The following is a 19765-nucleotide window of genomic DNA, read 5'->3' on the forward strand; positions in this document are numbered from 1 at the left end:
GGTCTGGGGCTGACACCTGAAACACATAGTTGTTATTATTAGGCCAGCGTTATACATATTAACAAAGAGCATGCATACTATCACCCTTGTAATCTAGTCACTGCATGGACAACAGATGCAGACACAAATTTTGGGCTTTATGCAGAAATCTCACAGGCTTGGGTAGATGACAAAACAATTCTCACATGCTTGCAGGCATGGAAAGTATAATACAGGCCTTACACAAAATGTCATGATTTATACAGTTTTCCCTCCATCTAAATGCTTACGGTTGCATACATAAAACGATACCAAATATATCCAAAAACAAAACAAAAAATCAACATATGTGTGATAAAAGTTCAGTGAGGTGGTCTGCAGCCATTGGTGGATTGTGTTGTGCTGTGAATTTGCAAAGCTTAACTTCAGCCTTGACCGCAATTGTTGGGGCACCAGATTTGAGAAGTGCAAACAGTGTCATGTGACTGATTCTCCCTTTGATGCAGTTTAGATTGCAATGTTGCATCACACACACAGGATGCTGCTACTTTAGTGTCTCGCAATACAGAGTGTGCAGCATTTCTTGTCAGTACAATGCAGTTGGACGTCGCTTTTTGTTGATTTTATAGATTTTTGTGTTAATACATAATACATCTTACTGCCATTTAAAGATCCTACAGTTTTTCTATGAATTTTACATTTTTTTCCCGTTGGATGATACTGGTGGATTAACACATCTTTTGAATTTCACTCAGATACTGCATGTACTTGAAAAAAGAAGCTTTTTATCTGTGACTGACGTAAGATCTTGAAGGTGATAGGATACATACACAAAATACAGTGTGTGTGCGTTTGCGTGTGTGTGTGTGTGTGTGTGTGTGAGAGAGAGAGAGAGAGAGAGAGAGTGAGAGAGAGACGGGGGGCATTCAACAGCTCCAGGGCCCCATAACAGGTTGATCCAGCCATGCCTTGTTCATTATGTATGCAGCTGCATAAATCAAGTGTTGCTGGTTTCACTCTGATATAATGAAAAAGCTCAAGTGCCTGTTTATGTCACGTATGTTTCCAGCGAAGTCTGTTAATCACCATGGAGAAAAACAGCATTGCACAAGTGAGAAGAGGGGGATTCTGTTGAATTGAATTCTAAACAGCATCATTTATAAGTACCACAGTGCACCAGATGACACTTTAAATAGGATTTGTCTTCATTGTGATTGTCACACACAGCTAAAGAAGGTCTGATGAAATGTTCACAAGACGTAAGCAACTTATCTGTACTTTAGCTGTGATTTTACTTTTAATTCTGTCAGTGGACTGTTTTCCCGTTAAATTTAATGCTCATGCTTTATTCGAGCCACGCACCTGCAGCATTAGTATTTTGTATTTCAGCAGTGACACAACAGTCATGGTTACACAGGCAGTTTAAATGAAAGGGGGATGTACAGAAAGTCTAGGCTTCAGAGCATCTTTCAGAGACGCATGAGGGGGAGATTACCTATTATTAGAGTAGCCTAGTGGCTTAAGTTGTAAGCTAATCTGACGTGTGGTTGGGTGGTTACATGTTGCTGTGGTGTGTTTGGCACAATTGTTTTTAGTTATAACTCAAGCTTCTCATCAGCGCTCTAAATGTAGCTGTAACCCTGACAAGCGTGTGAAAACAAAACTACCACAAATTAGCACACTTGAATTATATGAATGATTTGTTTCGGGATGTTTTTTTTCCGTTATACTATTTCATCACGTTTTTATTTTATGAAAAACAGTTTACGTAAGCTGGTAAGTTTGCCTAAGCTGCTTTTTGTGGTTAAAGAAAACAAGTCTCCTCCATGTGTCTTCCTCTACTGTTGACAGTGTGCTTGCTGACAAACTAAGAATTTGTTGGCTTTTCTGTATAATTTTGTAGTGTATTAACCTTTACTTTAAATTAGTCAGGTAATTTAGTCTAGTATATAATACTATTTCAGTTAGTAAGGTAAATCAGAAATACTTTATTGATCCCTGAGGGGAAACTGCTTAGTTACAGCTGCTCCTTATCAAGTTAGAAGAAATTTGTAAATTTAATAACAAAAAAAAAAACAAAAAAAAAAGCTGGATCTTAACCTTAATATTTAATCTTGTTAAGCAAATTTGTTACACCAATGCTTTTTCTCTGTTGCATTTTGGCCCAGTTGTCACTAATGTGCTGTATAAATAAAAGTGACAAGACTTCACCCAGAGGGGTGTGCCCAGTGTGGAAATAATGGTGCGTTCATGGTCGCGTGTTAAAACAGCAATTTTTTGAATTCACCTCTGTTACCCTTCTCCCTCACCACTCGTGAGTTGTGATGTCGGTCTAATTTTAGAGTGTCCTATTTTGTTACGCACGACATTTCTAATTGTATATTACCACAGAAATTGTTCAAACGATGGATAAATGTCACCATCACACCAGAATATATTAAACACTTACAACAGGCGAAGTTAGCACATTTAAATACTCAATAGCTCCTGGTTGTTCTTAGTGGTCTTAATATTGTAGCAAGTTGAGCTTACAAGGTTTTAGTCAGTTTTGTGTTATTTTGTGTGTGTGTTTCATATAAATTTTAGTATGCTTTACGAATTAATTTCCAAAGTTTCATCGTGTTTTCTGTGTTGCTTTTTTTTTTCCTTAAAAAAAAAAAAAAAACTCCATTTAGTAAGTTTTGACGACGCAAAATGGAACAATGGTAGTCCATTCAGGTCCATGTGTGATTATCAGGCTTGTCAGTTACATGAGGATATATCAGGTTAAAACAAAAAAGGTGTGTACACGTCGGCAAATGTACATCTTTGTGTTTACATAATACACGTACCCGCACAAACATATGTGTCTGTCGTACAAACATGCACACAAACACGCACGCATACACATGCACGCTGAAAAGTGGAGAAAGAGATATTATAATTGAGAAAAAATACACACACACACACCCAAGTGCATGTGTACAATACAGAAAGGAAGAAACAGACATGTAAGTTTGTTTTTGCGATTATGCTGTTGCCTGTTCTGGCTAATTCAAGATGTTTTAAAAATGCAATAACTATAAACTAAGTAAATAAATAAATACACTGGATTTGATGTGTCTGTTCTTTTTAGTCAATTTACTTTTTTTGTGCACATAAAAGAGAAATAAAATATATTGTTTGCAGGGATATATTTTTCTGTATTTGTCACTAAACGTCTCATGGGCCACACCTCCTATACGTGATTACGTCACTCCGTCCTGCTCTGTGATTGGCTGTTGCAGCGACCCTCAGGGTATCGATTGGCTGCGAAACGAAGCAGGGAAAAGGGAAGCTAAAAAAAAAAAAAAATCTTGTCAACTGAAGTGGCTAAGCTTCTGCCTCACATTTGTCGTGCTCTTCAAGCTAACGTGACGATTCTGAAAGTGGTCGCTACCGAACAAGCAGGATGGGGTGCTTCTTTTCCAAGAAATCCAAAAGAAAGTCGGGGGAAAAAGACGATCGTACGCCGACAACAACGACTGTCGAAACTACGACGACAAGTAACGCGGTTCCCCTTGGCAACAACACCGACGAGGCTCCGAAACAGTACAGCTGGGATAAGAGAGAAAAGGTAACAGCTGCTATAAAACTCGAACTAAAGTGCTAAAATAAGCTAAAAGGATGTATTCCGCTAAGGTGGGCTCTTAACTAGTGAACTTTAGCTTACCTGAACCTTTAACACCTCTTACCTTGTATGTTCAGGCGCCTCCAGGTAGCTAATGTAGAGGCTCTGAGAGGTGCGTTCAGCGTACACCGTTAAATATGTAAGTCACGTTTATGTAACTAAACGTCAATGGTAGCTGTCCTCAATTGTGTTCAAATACACCACAGTGTCGCCTAATCATGGTGGAGGTATTTCTAAACTGATTTCCTGAGTGCTGCAGCACCAAAGGTAAATGAACCTCGTTCACTCCCGTTCATGGCGCAGCCGCCAAGTATCGTGATAATTCCGCTTTCACCGGACGCAGCCAGAAGATGCATGCAATGCTCATTATAAGTTGAAAACACGCTTAAGTTTTTTATGCTTCAAGCCTCCCTCTCTCTCTCTCCAGCTTTATCTCATTATCGGATTACTACATAGCACTGTGTAGTTCCCTGCTCCACTGCTGACCTCACCTAACTTGGGCCTGTTTAGACATTATAGGCGTGAACGAGGCGGTGGTTCCACTTCCGTTTTCTGTCATGGGATATTGCACCTTAAATGTGGTGTAGCAACTATAGCACACAACCACACAAATCCGGCCGTCGAGTCTGAAAATAGACCAGTAACCACCTGCAAAATAATGGGGTCAAAATGAAGCACGATTGATGCATTGAAAGGCTGAAACTGTTGTAGTGAAACATAACAAAGAGGTACAGTGATGTGGTAGTGTGTTGTCACTTGCAGAAATTTTTATTATAATAAATTATAATCCCAAAAAAAAGCCACTAGCATTAGCCCTCATCCTACGAACTGGGACTATCCACATAGGTATACTTTTGTTGTATCTCACAGTTTCTTTATTCTGTCAGTCCAGCTTTTCACAATTTTGTTCATCACTTAGTTCTGAATGACTTCATATCATTGTTTTCTGTTTCTGTTATAGTGGTGCTTTTTAGAAATATCTATGCATCGCTTTTCTAGGGAATCCCCAGTCAAAAACACCCATTTCCACTTATTTCTAGTTTTAATTGATGGAGCTATTTATTACCTTTATGTTTGCCATGGGTGCTAATTTCAACTATCACACAATATCAGAGATTTTATGAGCAATCTGTCCGTCATTCTGAAGGAGAAAGACACAAATTTCCGCTTGTGCTCTGTGGATGGCCTTAAATACTGCTCTTGACCGCAATTGTTGGGGCAACAGACCAGAAAATGAGACAAAGTATATTTTATTCTCGCAGCAGCACAGGTACAGAACAACAAGTAAACAGCAAGGTAAAGAATAAGCCAAATATATGGAACCATATATGAAACCTTACCATCTGAAACACAATACACAGAACACTTTATTCAAACCCTATGTACATACTGCACCAGTATGAATATCATATTACACTTTAAACAGATGTAAACAGATACATAACGCCAAAAGAGCAAAAACGGATCCAAAGATCAACGATGCAGATCAGATATGTGGCCGGACACATTGAGAGTTGTGATTGAGTTGCTGTTTTTTGAGCAGTGTGATATTAGTAGTTATTGAATACAGGTAGAAGTGGTTGCTCTTGTGAAAAAGATGTTTAAAGTCAGAAATTAATGTTTTTTTACTATCAAGAAAAACTTCTATGTTTTGTGATAAAGGATAGGACTAAAATTGTGTGTTGTGCAAATGATCAACATGCAGTCAGAGCATGATTAGAATGTGGTGTGGGTGTGGAAAAAAGCACCGATGTAACCATTGGTCAAGAAACACGAGTGTTCAAGGAGAAAGATTTTAGGGGGTTTCTGTTTGTCAGGGCTCCAAGATATGTTTGGCTGTAATAAATATAGAATACATTTTTAGAATATAGTTTGAGATAACATCAGTGTGTTTTTTTTCCAGCAGCAATGGTAAGCAGATCAAGAATGGCTGGAGGATTTTAAATATGAACCAAATAAAATTCACTTAAAATAAACTGAGAATCAACAGATAGCGAAAAAAAATGTTAAGCTCTAATGTGGATTGTACGAAAGTTGGAATTTGTGTTAAAGAAAAGCTTCATTTTGCACAATATGCAGATTAGGTACCTTAGTGACATTATGTGCACAGCTAGCAATGTTTTAAGAATAAATGAGTTAGTAGTAGTTTATTCTTGGGGTTCTCAGGGCCCTCAGTCGATTTTGTTGGTAGTATGAGGGGTAAATATTGTTATTGGATGATAAAGGTACTCATGGAGGAGATATTACATAGGTTAAAAATGGTGTATTTGTGTCTCTCTGAATATATAGTTTGAGGATTTATTTAGTTACCTTCTCTCCACACAGGTTGACCCCAAAGACTACATGCTGACAGGTCTCAAAGACGTCACAGTGGGGCGTTTGCCCGGAAAACTGAACGGGCAACAGTTTGTCATCCAAGAGTGCGAGAACTGCAACATCTTTGTGTTCGACCATTCAGCAACTATCACCATTGACGACTGTGTCAACTGCCGCATCTTTCTAGGACCTGTCAAAGGCAGTGTGTTTTTCAGAGACTGCAAAGACATCAAGTGCGTGGTGGCCTGTCAGCAGTTTCGTACACGGGACTGTAAAAAGATGGAGGTGTTCTTGTGCTGCGCCACTCAGCCCATCATCGAGTCGTCTACGGGTATGAAGTTCGGCTGCTTCCAGTACTACTACCCCGAGTTGGCCTTCCACTTCAAGGACGCCGGGCTCAGCATATTCAACAACAACTGGAGCAACATTCACGACTTCACGCCGGTGTCTGGAGAGAACAACTGGAGCTTGTTGCCGGAGGCCTCAGCGGTTCTGGATTTTGTTCCAACGCCAGACCCAGAGTCTGACTTCAAGTCGGTTCGGATCTCCACTGAACCCGCACGGAGCATAGTGCCTTTGACAAAAGGAGGGAGGCGGAAGGACAGTGAGGAGTCCTGCCTCTTTGTTTTCTTCGCTGGAGAGTACACGACCGCAAATGCCCGCAAACTGATTGATGAGGTGAGGAGGTTTTACTGGTTTGGCACCAACATATTTGAAGTTGTTTGTATGTGAATTTTAAAATGCTGATGGTAGTGAGGCATCAGAGCTCACTTACTGATAACACAACTGTGCTTTAACTGTGTTTTAAATATTGTGCAGTGAATTAAAGGAAAGTGGAAAGCACAGTAGTCACAGCTTAGAAGGAGTAAAAGGAGTAAAAGTTAAAACACTTGTAAAGAAAGTGAAACATGGAGGAAATGTTATCAAGCTTTAATGTTCACCGTTCTTGGATTATTCCAAAACACACATTACAATCTGCAATCATTATCCTCCAAGTGAAATGAGTTGCGTCACCGCTGAAACTTTCATTATTGTCAACTGGAAAAGTAGGTCAAAGATAACTTGTCTGATCACACCACCCACTTATTTCCTCTGAACATATATTTTTATATATATACACACGACATGGACTCCAAAAGACTAAAATGGATGCAGAAATACTTGTTTTTACATAAGAACTGTTAAATGTGTTCAACATTTATTGTGCCTCCATGAATTTTCATGACTAAGTAGTTGCAAACAAGTATTTTCAATCTTTGTCGCCTCAAAATTCTGTAAGTATTGCTAATAACATGGTTTGTTTATGTGTTTTCTTTCAACAACGAGCCCTTGTGCACTGGTTTAGCTCCGGTGCTCAGCCACCATGCTAAGCTGGCTGTGCTTGTCTCAAACATTCCAGTTATGTTTGAACTGTTGCTAAAACACGCATTACTCCACCGCATAAGCATGAAACCGGATCCACATGAGGAATGGTGAAGAAGTGTAGTAGCAAGACACATCTTTACAGATTGTGTCTTCTGAGTGTCTAAATGGAGGATTCTTTAAATGCTTTGTGGTTCAGTGGTAACTGTAAAAGGTTATTATATAACTCGTTTCCATCTAAATTTCACAGGCGACTGCTAAAGGTTTTGTGCTGATTCAGACAAAGGAAGTCTCAATGCGACCTGAAGATGTGAAGAGAGTGTTTCAGAACAGTGCTGATGATCTCGTGGAGTGGATAACTAAAGGTAATTTTCTTTTCTGTTCTGTTGTTGCTGCTCTGATATATCTGCTGCTCTGGAACTCAGCCAAGTATGTAAGATCTGTTGTGACAAAACTGTTTCATAAACCCCACAGCAACAGCATATTTATACTCTGCGTGTACTAATAAGAGTTGTGGTGTTCGTATTACAACAGAGCAAAATGAGAGAAGCAATGTGTGGGTTAAAATGCGTAAACGGCTAGCAGATGTCAGTTTCCTGTTTTGAAGTAATTCTATCAATGAGGACTGTAAGTTATATAAAAAATCCTGTTTGGATTCCTTCTGACACCCAAATATGTAAAAGAAAATGTAATCCTTCCCGTACCACAGTGTGCCTTTTGCTTTCTAAGAGTTTTCAGAGGTTATAAATACTTTTTGGTCAACATACTCTCCATATTGTTATTATGACAACACTTATTACTGTTAGTTTTTGAGTGCAGATGTGGGACATGTTGTAGAAACCACTAGAATTAGGGTTCAAAACTATGAGTGGCTGCTGGAAAATTTTATTTCATGTTAATTTTAGTGGAAAGCAGTTACTAGCTGTGTTTCCACAAGGTATTTTAATATGCATTTTAAAGTATCATACACACATGGACAAAGTTGTTGGTACTCTTTGGTTAACGAAAGAAAAACCCACAACGCTCACAGACATAACTTGAATCTGACAAAAGTAATAATAAATAAAAATTCTATGAAAATTAGCCAATGAAAATCAGACATTGCTTTTGAACCGTGATTTAACAGAATTATTTTAGAAAATAAACTCATGAAACAGGCCTGGACAAAAATGATGGTACCCCTAGAAAAGACTGAAAATAATGTGACCATAGGGACACGTTCAATCAAGGTGTGTCCTCTAATTAGCATCACAGGTGTCTACAAACTTGTAATCAGTCAGTCGGCCTATTTATAGGGTTACAAGTAGTCACTGTGCTGTTTGGTGACATGGTGTGTACCACACTAAACACGGACCAGAGGAAGCCAAGGAGAGAGTTGTCGCAGGAGATTAGAAAGAAAATTATAGACAAGCATGTTACAGGTAAAGGCTATAAGACCATCTCCAAGCAGCTGGATGTTCCTGTGACTACAGTTGCACATATTATTCATAAATTTAAGATCCATGGGACAGTAGCCAACCTCCCTGGACGTGGCAGCAGGAGGAACATTGATGACAAATGGAAGAGATGGATAATACGAATGGTAACAAAAGAGCCCAGAACAACCTCTAAAGACATTAAAGGTGAACTTCAAGGTCAACGTACATCAGTGTCAGATCGCACCATCCGTCATTGTTTGAGCCAAAGTGGACTTCATGGGAGACGACCAAGGAGGACACCATTGTTGAAAACAAATNAATGGTGGAAACACCCGCTACTGACATTGTCAATTTTTGTTATTTGGGGCTATCCTTGTTATTGTTTAAATTTTGGGGGTAATAAATATTAAACTAATGAAAATGGTGTTTCTTCTCATTCATTATTAGTAATATCAAAGGGAACTTTTACTTATTTCATTAAGATTCAGACCAAATAGGAAAAGCGCTCATGTAAACAACAATATCCCTAACACATTGTGAGTAGTGTAATTGTTGACCAAAGAAATGTTTGCACTTTAGAACATAATCCAGGAATAATTTAAGATTATGATAGGCAATAATATAGTGTTGTATCTAATGTTTAAGCTATTGGTTATGTGTTTGAGATATCTGATATTATTGTTTTGGCTGTGGTTACCATGATTTACTGATGTGTTTAATATACACAATGAAATAGTATCTGTTTAGCAATTATCCAATGTGCTATATTCTAAAAAAAGAAATCAAGCCAATTTGATGCAACAATAACATTTCAGTCACAGTGTAGGGCTATGATCGCTTTTTGTTAGGTGTAAAACTGCATCATATGACGTTAATTGGTCCTTTAAAGCTATTTCAGTTGGCAAAAACAATTGGATTGGTTACATTATCTGGCCCAGAGCTGGTAAAACAAGGACATAAGGTTAGTTCTTCCTACTCACGGATCACTTTTTGGCAGAACATGAGAATGTGACGTATCCATATATAGTGGATGGACCAGAAGCCTTTTGTTGGTCGTAGCCTCAAGGTCTGAAAAGTCAAGGTAGTTCAGAAGTGTCTTAAACTTTGGTCTGGGTGCTAAAACAACAATGATATGCAGCTGTGATAGACACTATATAAACAGCAATAAAAAAAATGTTTGATAGAAAGTTCAGTAGTTTCACTTCAATGCATCAGATGCAAACCATTGTTAAAGCACACATTGAAAACTCAAAGTGTGGCTGCTTGAACAAACCGTGCTCCCTCCCTGGCTTATACCAGTCTATCATATCCCTTGATATCTTTTCGTCTCCCTGTGACTTCTTTGCAGTTTTCCCGAATCCCATTGGGGCTGGGCCTTCTGTCACCCCAGTCCATACCTGTAAACCTCGCTGGGAACCAATAATTGTTCATGCAAGACTAGTTTTGCAGTCTAAAAACACCCACAAACCTGCATTCCCCACCCAAGCAACGCACTCCCGGCAGTCTGCTCCAAGGACTGACGGGACCGTGGAGATTGATGCAAGGTCTCCATATGGCGAACCCAACCCTCCAGTCAGAACCTTAACCTTCACCCTGATCCCCCTCCATGTGCCTCTGAGTTTTACTTGCTTCGTTTATTTATTGTGAATCATTTATTTTTTCTATGTGAGTGATTTATTTACTTGAGTGTGTTTTTCATTGTTGCGTTCATAGTAAAATTATTACCTACATACCATAAATAAAGTGATTCAATTCAAAGTAAACCTTTTTTTTCTCCTGGTGTTAATTAAAAATAAGTTATTGCAAACTATCAGTCATAATCAATATAAACTGAGATTAAACATATTATCATGATGATTTTTTTAAAGATATAATGCCCAGTCATACTTAAACCTGCATTCTTTCTAACAACCAGCAGAGGGCGACTCTGCCGGTTGCAAAAAAAAAAAAAGTCTGATTGAATGTCTGTCAGAGAAAAGGATTCTTCCTCTTTTTGGATTTGTTACCTCAGTTTCCATTCTCCTAATGAATTTACATTCTCAATCGCTGGTTTCAAGTCTCCTTTAATACTAGATGATGTTCATTTTCTAAATTATGGTTCCATTGAGAGTAAAATAGATAATGAAATAGGGTATCACAACGCATGGTGTCCTTGAGTTCTCAATCAGAGACAACTTACATCTGGTTTTAAAAAAGCAAACACCACAATGAAGCCCTCAAAATTATACTTTGCAAACCAGTGGGCAATGTTACAGTTTCTGTCCATCTTTCATACATAGTCTTACAATAGACCTAATAATAATTAGTAATTAGTAATAATCAACCCACAGGGAACTATCACATGACTCTGCAGTTCCTTTTAACCCTATGGAGCAATTTAGCTTCTTGAGTGCACTGCTCTCATGTTTTTCTTTTATTATTAGACTCACACCACTGTCGTCAACCTTTTTCCCCGTTAGCAGGCAGCTGTTTTTGATGAATAAAGTTCTGGCAGACATTGCTAACCACACTATTCAAGGCAGAGTAAAGGTAGCAGCTCGCTAAGTTAGCAGCTAAAAAGCTGGGCTAGATATTTCACCCAGGAGTGAGTGGAGATTAAAAACAGAGCAAAGACAAGAGTAAACATTACACTTACATGTGTCTGGTAGCCAGAAAGATGATTTCAAATGAAAGATGACATTGTTCCATATCTGCTGAAAATGTGAGAGAAAACCACGTTAGCTAAAACGTTAGTTATTTTACAAGGACTAAATATATCAACATTGCAGCTGCAACCTGTTGCACTGCCCCTGGTGGCCAAAATAAGTCAATGCAGGTTTCTTATTTTACTTTCATACATGTCATCTAAAACCTTCTGTATTCTTGCAGACACATACAGTGCTTAACAAATTTATTAGACCACCACCCAATGTAAGGTTTATGTCACAGCTGCCATATATGAACAGCATTGGTAAATGCCAAAATTATTTCTTATGTTTCTGTCATGGTTAATACACCAGTATGTTGACGCTCTTTAACCAAAATTATTTTAATAATTAATTTTAATGCTAAAATATAATTATTATTGTTATCCATGAAATTGGGCTGCAAGGTGGCGCAGATGTCAAATTACAGTTGTTTACTTGCATTCCTGAAAAGAAAAAATAGTTTTAGTGGTTGAATGTTATGCTTGATTCATTTCTAACTTCTCAGAGAAGCCCAATGAGCCGGCTCAAATTTGGGTATGAAAAGACAAATTCAGTTTGAAATTCCTCATTCCTGTTCAAAATGTTACAACTTTGAGAGCTGAGTGAGCATTAAAGCACTTTATATTGCTGGATGGTTTATATATATTTATATATACACACTGCTTAACATATGAGACAGGTGGTCTAATAAATTTCTTAAGCACTGTACACGGTCTGGGGCTGACACCTGAAACACATAGTTGTTATTATTAGGCCAGCGTTATACATATTAACAAAGAGCATGCATACTATCACCCTTGTAATCTAGTCACTGCATGGACAACAGATGCAGACACAAATTTTGGGCTTTATGCAGAAATCTCACAGGCTTGGGTAGATGACAAAAGAATTCTCACATGCTTGCAGGCATGGAAAGTATAATACAGGCCTTACACAAAATGTCATGATTTATACAGTTTTCCCTCCATCTAAATGCTTACGGTTGCATACATAAAACGATACCAAATATATCCAAAAACAAAACAAAAAATCAACATATGTGTGATAAAAGTTCAGTGAGGTGGTCTGCAGCCATTGGTGGATTGTGTTGTGCTGTGAATTTGCAAAGCTTAACTTCAGCCTTGACCGCAATTGTTGGGGCACCAGATTTGAGAAGTGCAAACAGTGTCATGTGACTGATTCTCCCTTTGATGCAGTTTAGATTGCAATGTTGCATCACACACACAGGATGCTGCTACTTTAGTGTCTCGCAATACAGAGTGTGCAGCATTTCTTGTCAGTACAATGCAGTTGGACGTCGCTTTTTGTTGATTTTATAGATTTTTGTGTTAATACATAATACATCTTACTGCCATTTAAAGATCCTACAGTTTTTCTATGAATTTTACATTTTTTTCCCGTTGGATGATACTGGTGGATTAACACATCTTTTGAATTTCACTCAGATACTGCATGTACTTGAAAAAAGAAGCTTTTTATCTGTGACTGACGTAAGATCTTGAAGGTGATAGGATACATACACAAAATACAGTGTGTGTGCGTTTGCGTGTGTGTGTGTGTGTGTGTGTGTGAGAGAGAGAGAGAGAGAGAGAGAGTGAGAGAGAGACGGGGGGCATTCAACAGCTCCAGGGCCCCATAACAGGTTGATCCAGCCATGCCTTGTTCATTATGTATGCAGCTGCATAAATCAAGTGTTGCTGGTTTCACTCTGATATAATGAAAAAGCTCAAGTGCCTGTTTATGTCACGTATGTTTCCAGCGAAGTCTGTTAATCACCATGGAGAAAAACAGCATTGCACAAGTGAGAAGAGGGGGATTCTGTTGAATTGAATTCTAAACAGCATCATTTATAAGTACCACAGTGCACCAGATGATACTTTAAATAGGATTTGTCTTTACTGTGATTGTCACACACAGCTAAAGAAGGTCTGATGAAATGTTCACAAGACGTAAGCAACTTATCTGTACTTTAGCTGTGATTTTACTTTTAATTCTGTCAGTGGACTGTTTTCCCGTTAAATTTAATGCTCATGCTTTATTCGAGCCACGCACCTGCAGCATTAGTATTTTGTATTTCAGCAGTGACACAACAGTCATGGTTACACAGGCAGTTTAAATGAAAGGGGGATGTACAGAAAGTCTAGGCTTCAGAGCATCTTTCAGAGACGCATGAGGGGGAGATTACCTATTATTAGAGTAGCCTAGTGGCTTAAGTTGTAAGCTAATCTGACGTGTGGTTGGGTGGTTACATGTTGCTGTGGTGTGTTTGGCACAATTGTTTTTAGTTATAACTCAAGCTTCTCATCAGCGCTCTAAATGTAGCTGTAACCCTGACAGGCGTGTGAAAACAAAACTACCACAAATTAGCACACTTGAATTATATGAATGATTTGTTTCGGGATGTTTTTTTTCCGTTATACTATTTCATCACGTTTTTATTTTATGAAAAACAGTTTACGTAAGCTGATAAGTTTGCCTAAGCTGCTTTTTGTGGTTAAAGAAAACAAGTCTCCTCCATGTGTCTTCCTCTACTGTTGACAGTGTGCTTGCTGACAAACTAAGAATTTGTTGGCTTTTCTGTATAATTTTGTAGTGTATTAACCTTTACTTTAAATTAGTCAGGTAATTTAGTCTAGTATATAATACTATTTCAGTTAGTAAGGTAAATCAGAAATACTTTATTGATCCCNCAGAGGAAGCCAAGGAGAGAGTTGTCGCAGGAGATTAGAAAGAAAATTATAGACAAGCATGTTACAGGTAAAGGCTATAAGACCATCTCCAAGCAGCTGGATGTTCCTGTGACTACAGTTGCACATATTATTCATAAATTTAAGATCCATGGGACAGTAGCCAACCTCCCTGGACGTGGCAGCAGGAGGAACATTGATGACAAATGGAAGAGATGGATAATACGAATGGTAACAAAAGAGCCCAGAACAACCTCTAAAGACATTAAAGGTGAACTTCAAGGTCAACGTACATCAGTGTCAGATCGCACCATCCGTCATTGTTTGAGCCAAAGTGGACTTCATGGGAGACGACCAAGGAGGACACCATTGTTGAAAACAAATCATAAAAAAGCCAGACTGGAATTTGTCAAACTGCATGTTGACAAGCCACAAAGCTTCTGGGAGAATGTCCTATGGACAGACGAGACAAAACTAGAACATTTTGGCAAGGCACATCAGCTCTATGTTCACAGATGCAAAAATGAAGCATATCAAGAAAAGAACACTGTCCCTGCTGTGAAACATGGAGGAGGCTCTGTTATGTTCTGGGGCTGCTTTGCTGCATCTGACACAGGGTGTCTTGAATCTGTGCAGAGTACAATGAAATCTCAAGACTATCAAGGTATTCTAGAGAGAATTGTGCTGCCCAGTGTCAGAAAGCTTGGTCTCAGTCGCAGGTCATGGGTCTTGCAACAGGATAATGACCCAAAACACACAGCTAAAAACACCCGAGAATGGCAAAGAGGAAAACACTGGACTATTCTGAAGTGGCCTTCTATGAGCCCTGATCTAAATCCTGTTAAACATCTGTGGAAGGAGCTGAAACATGGCGTCTGGAGAAGGCACCCTTCAAACCTGAGACAACTGGAGCAGTCTGCTCATGAGGAGTGGACCAGAATACCTGCTGAGAGGTGCAGAAGTCTCATTGACAGTTACAGAAATCATTTGATTGCATGATTGCCTAAAAAGGTTGTGCAACAAAGTATTAAGTTACGGGTGCCATCATTTTTGTCCAGGCCTGTTTCATGAGTTTATTTTTTAAAATAATTCTGTTAAAACACGGTTCAAAAGCAATGTCTGATTGTCATTGGTAAATTGTCCTAGAATTTTTATTTATTATTACTTTTGTCATATTCAAGTTATTTCTGTGATCATTGTGGGTTTTTCTTTCATGAACCGAGTGGTACCAACAATTTTGTCCACATGTGTATCTCAAGAAGTTAATGTTAATGGAAATCGTAGAATTTGGTGGCAAAATTTAAAAAAAACAAACAAAAAAATCTTCCCTTCACTCTGGTTTGAGATGGGTTTTTTTGTTTTTTTAAGAAGAGAGATTATACGCTTCATGGCAGATGAAGACACCTTTTTTGAATTAGTACTAACATAGCAAACATTTGACTTCCATGACTAATCAGCTATTTTCACTTCTTCCATTGTCTTCACCTCTGGACAGCATGAAACAAAACTGAAACCAGCTGACATTATTGAATCATTACATTGTTCCTTTTTTTTTTTTTTAAATCTGAAGAAGCCTCTCCATTTTCTTTTCTTAGATGGCCAAAGTTTTGTTAATTTCTTCTCCTTTCCTTTTTTTTTTAATGCTTGGCTACTCTGTTTATCACAGCCATGCATATTGCAGCCACCACCTTCAACACTACATAACCTAGTTTACTCGCTCCAAAGCAGAATTAAGCCTAACAAAGCCTAATTAACATTTTCTCTTTTTCTTTTTTTTCCACAACATTTTAGAAATTTGCTTCAAATTTGCATAACATGACAGGATTTTACACTGAGAAGACAGACCTGTATTGATCTGTAGTGTCAATTAGTAGCTGTGGATACTGACACAGGAGTTGGGATTGTTGGTGCACTGAGAGGTTGTGACCTTTCATATCTTGTTACTAAAGGTCCCGTCATCGCCCTCGAGCTGAACGGTGATGGCGTTGTAGAAGCCTGCAAGAGCGTTGCCAATGAAATCTTCAATGGGACCAAGGTAATCATACTGTATTTATCGCATATGTTATGCTACAAGCTCACTTTTTAAAAAAACAAAAAGTCCTACAAATCTAGAATATTTTATGTTCTTCTCCACAGGTTTTTGTCTCTGATAACAAAAATACGTCCTCACGAGACGTGGACAACTTCTTCAACTTCGCTGACATGCAGATGGGCTTGTAATTGGTTAGATATCGATGCAAACTGCCTGAATTCAATGAGATTTTTCTACCGCTCCTGCCGTCCAGCTCGGACTGAATATGATCAATAATTATTTGCCTCTTTTCGTCCTTAAAAAATCGGTAGGAATGGAAAATGTTACTGTTGCTTTGGATAGAGCAACTCACTTCCAGCAGTCATGAGTCTGCAGACTAGAATTCCTCCCTTATAATTCAGAAACATGTGCTGTAAACCACTGATCCATTAGTTGCTAAGAGTGCTGTGAATATTTATATTTCTATGAATGTATTTGATAATTCTGTTGGTTTCATCCATTGTGAATGTAGCTTCTTGCTGTAAATGTAATTTCGTTTTTTTTATTTAAAGCGTTTCATTACTGTCTGAAAACAGTCATAGCAGTGAAAAAAACAAGCACAGGAATGCCTGAGGGAAAATGTTTTATATATAAAAATAGTATTTTCTATTTCTAATGAGGATTATTTGTGTATGTGGTTTAGATAATTGACTTTTAAAATGTGTATATTTGGAAAATGCTGTGTAGGAGGATCATAGGTAGGCCAAAGCTGGTTTGTGAAAGGTTGTGTGTGACTTGCAGTTCAGCTGTTTCCACAAAATTGTGTTCAATAATAGGGTTTTTGATGAAGGCACCTCATGTGATTTTTTTTTTCTTTTTTTTAATGTTTTAATATTTGTTTTATAATCTCTACTGAATGTTTTTGTATAGGAGCAAAACAATGTCCTTCATTCTGATTTTTTTAGTAAAAGTTTCATTATGTGTGATACCATTTTGTACTCTAAAAAATAAGATGACTGAAAGAAAGCTGCATGAAAATTGTCGTCGTTTGACTAACTTGAGCCAACAACCGTTTCACAATATAATAAACGATCTGTCCTGAGTTAAAGTAGTTGCCATTATCGCCACCATCAGCACAGCCGCTTGGTTTTACAGCTGACATTTGCAAGTAATAAGAATATGTTATACAGCAAACAGGCGGCAGGGTTAAGGGAAGCACTTTGGTTCCTCTTTGTAACTTGATCAGCTTGACCTTTTTTGTAAAGAGCTTCAGTTTGAGTAATTTTTAAACAAGCAGGCAATGCAAACATGCCTGTCTGACCGATAATTAGTCTGTCATCGGTGAATCGTGAACATCACTCATCAAGCGAATGGTTTTCCTTGGTGTTATAGAAAGACATTGCTTAAATGTTAGTGATTAATGCCATTTTTCGAATGGAAATGCTGTTTCTCAGCAGAATGAATCATGGTGGGTTCTTTGAAAATGTGCTGTCTTCCTCAGTGAATCACAGTTAGCAGCTTTCCTTTCAGTTATTTCCCTTCAACCTCCTTAAACAGCATCAGTCAGGTTACCATTAACCGTTCCAGTTAATGGCTAACAGCTTGACTTCATGCCATTTTGCCTGTAAATTACTCATTTTTCTGTGATAAAAATACGTGCAGATTTTGTAAATTAGGACTGAACAATTAATCGATGCCATTAGTAAATCATAAAGGCTGTGATTTAAGACACAGTAAGTGTGGATATTAAATAATGAGACTAATGCTGTAATTTAATTTTATTCGTGAACGTGAACGTATTGAAGCTTTCAGATGTCGTTTAGACCCATTGATTAAAGTAAACTACGTGGTTCAGGCATGCATGCTGTGGTTCTGACATAAACCCAGTCTAATTTTTTGATGGACACCTTTTTTGCACCACGTCTGACCCCAGGTTTTAACTGTCATGACAGTGGTTTTACAAGTTCATGCTGTCCTCGTGTGACAGTTTGGCTTTTGACGGTGTCTCATTTGGTAAAGCTCCATCACATGTTTTAAATCTGTTACACAGTAAATACTGAGCCGAAGCTTGACCTTAACAACTTGCATCACAAATCAAAGTATCTGTTACAAAAAAAGAGATATTTTCTTTAAATCTTTCAGCCCTGACCTAAATTATATCCACTATATCAAACAGTTTTGTACAGTTGCCTTTAAGAAGAAAACATGTAAGGACTTTATGTAATGTACTTTTGTATTGGTAAAATTTTTGTACTGAAGCATACAGTTTTGTAGAGCATTTTGTCTTTATGATGCACAATTGTCCGTAATATGTTGTTTCTACACTTAAAATGACATCCTGTCTTTATACAATGGCAGAGTCGCATTAAAAGCCGTAGAAGATCAGATTGTCTGTTTGACTGGTTATTTGTTGTGGACAAATTTTGATTTATTTAACCAATAGGTTTATTCTCTCATCCAAGATGAGAGTTGAAACATCTTTAAGAACCTAAAAGAGAATTTGCTTTTTGCTGAAATCCCTACAATTACCATGACCTGGATGACAGAGAATCTACACAGACTTGAATACTTTATTATCATGGCTTTTTTTAAAAACTTGTGTATCAGAGAATAATACATGGACAGAATAATGTGCCACTAGACACTCAGTTTGAATCAGATACTCTGAATTTGACTTGCTCAACTTGAAAAATCTATATTTTAGCAAAGTGAATTTGAATTACATCATTGGAAGTTAAATTTGTCTGAAACTGAATTTGAATCACCCAGATGTATGTCACAGTAAATTGAATTTGAATTAGAAGAACTGATTTGAATTTTTAAAAAGAGTAAACACAGCTGAATTCACTTTAGTTTGGAATTATGTAATTAAAATTCAAAGTTAAGAAATTCTAATGATGTGATTCATATTCTCTTTCTTGTGGTACTTGTTTCTTCCCACAATGTTGTTATGAAAACACGTCTGTACTGCCTTTAGCATTTCTGCAGTGATCAGAATTTAGGAACTGACTGTTTCATGGGGCAAAGCAACAACAGCAAAGCTATTTAGAGCCGAGTGTTTTCACAAACATTATATTGGCAGAATTCTGTGCAACTACAACTGAATTTGGATTTGAATTGCTCAACTTGAAGATTTGTGTTTAAAAACTGAGAATTAGACTTACAGAATTTTAAATAAATTAAATATTTTATTTGCCCAAAACTGAAAGTGAATTTGAATCACCTGGATGTGGGTCAAAGGTAGTTAAATTTTGAATTACAGGAACTAAATATGAATTTTGAAAACCAAGAACTGAATTCAGTTTAAATCTAATAAATTCCGTTTGAGATGGTGTAATTCAAACATTTTTGTATTGCCTTTAAAATTCAGAATCAGGAAGCCGTGACTGTCAGTGTAAACTTTGCATACAAGAAAATTAGGTATGTTATGCCTCTTAAAACACAAAACACAGGACATTCTATAATCCAATCTAAAATATACATGTGGTATACACACTAAACAAAAAGCTGACTGATGTGGGATGAGGCACTTTTAGTAAATTGAGTGGATAAAGGAATGTACAGTCGTCCTCAAATTTATTCATACCTTCCCTTTAAAGAAGGAAAAAAACAGTCACTGAAATAAGTTGAAATCGACAATAGTAATAATAAATACA

The 19765-nt window shown here is 37.6% G+C and overlaps 1 protein-coding gene across 1 annotated transcript; it reads left to right on the forward strand.

The window, feature by feature from the left end:
• Positions 1-3319: 3319 nt before the first annotated feature.
• On the forward strand, positions 3320-18494 carry rp2 (RP2 activator of ARL3 GTPase). Its single transcript, XM_008281267.1, has 5 exons — positions 3320-3574; positions 5954-6622; positions 7557-7671; positions 16048-16133; positions 16235-18494. The coding sequence occupies exons 1-5, from the start codon at positions 3410-3412 to the stop codon at positions 16316-16318; spliced, it is 1119 nt and encodes a 372-aa protein (XP_008279489.1). The 5' UTR covers positions 3320-3409; the 3' UTR covers positions 16319-18494.
• The last annotated feature ends 1271 nt before the right edge of the window (positions 18495-19765 follow it).

The sequence above is a fragment of the Stegastes partitus genome, unplaced genomic scaffold (assembly GCF_000690725.1).
Source record: "Stegastes partitus isolate 25-593 unplaced genomic scaffold, Stegastes_partitus-1.0.2 Scaffold228, whole genome shotgun sequence".
In the NCBI taxonomy this organism is placed as follows: domain Eukaryota; kingdom Metazoa; phylum Chordata; class Actinopteri; family Pomacentridae; genus Stegastes; species Stegastes partitus.

Excerpts from the sequence above, each read along its gene's own strand:
- rp2 (XM_008281267.1), top strand. The coding sequence starts at position 3,410 with ATGGGGTGCTTCTTTTCCAAGAAATCCAAAAGAAAGTCGGGGGAAAAA. Across the intron at positions 3,575-5,953 it reads GCTGGGATAAGAGAGAAAAG|GTTGACCCCAAAGACTACAT; the intron begins GTAACAGCTGCT and ends CTCTCCACACAG. Across the intron at positions 6,623-7,556 it reads CCCGCAAACTGATTGATGAG|GCGACTGCTAAAGGTTTTGT; the intron begins GTGAGGAGGTTT and ends TAAATTTCACAG.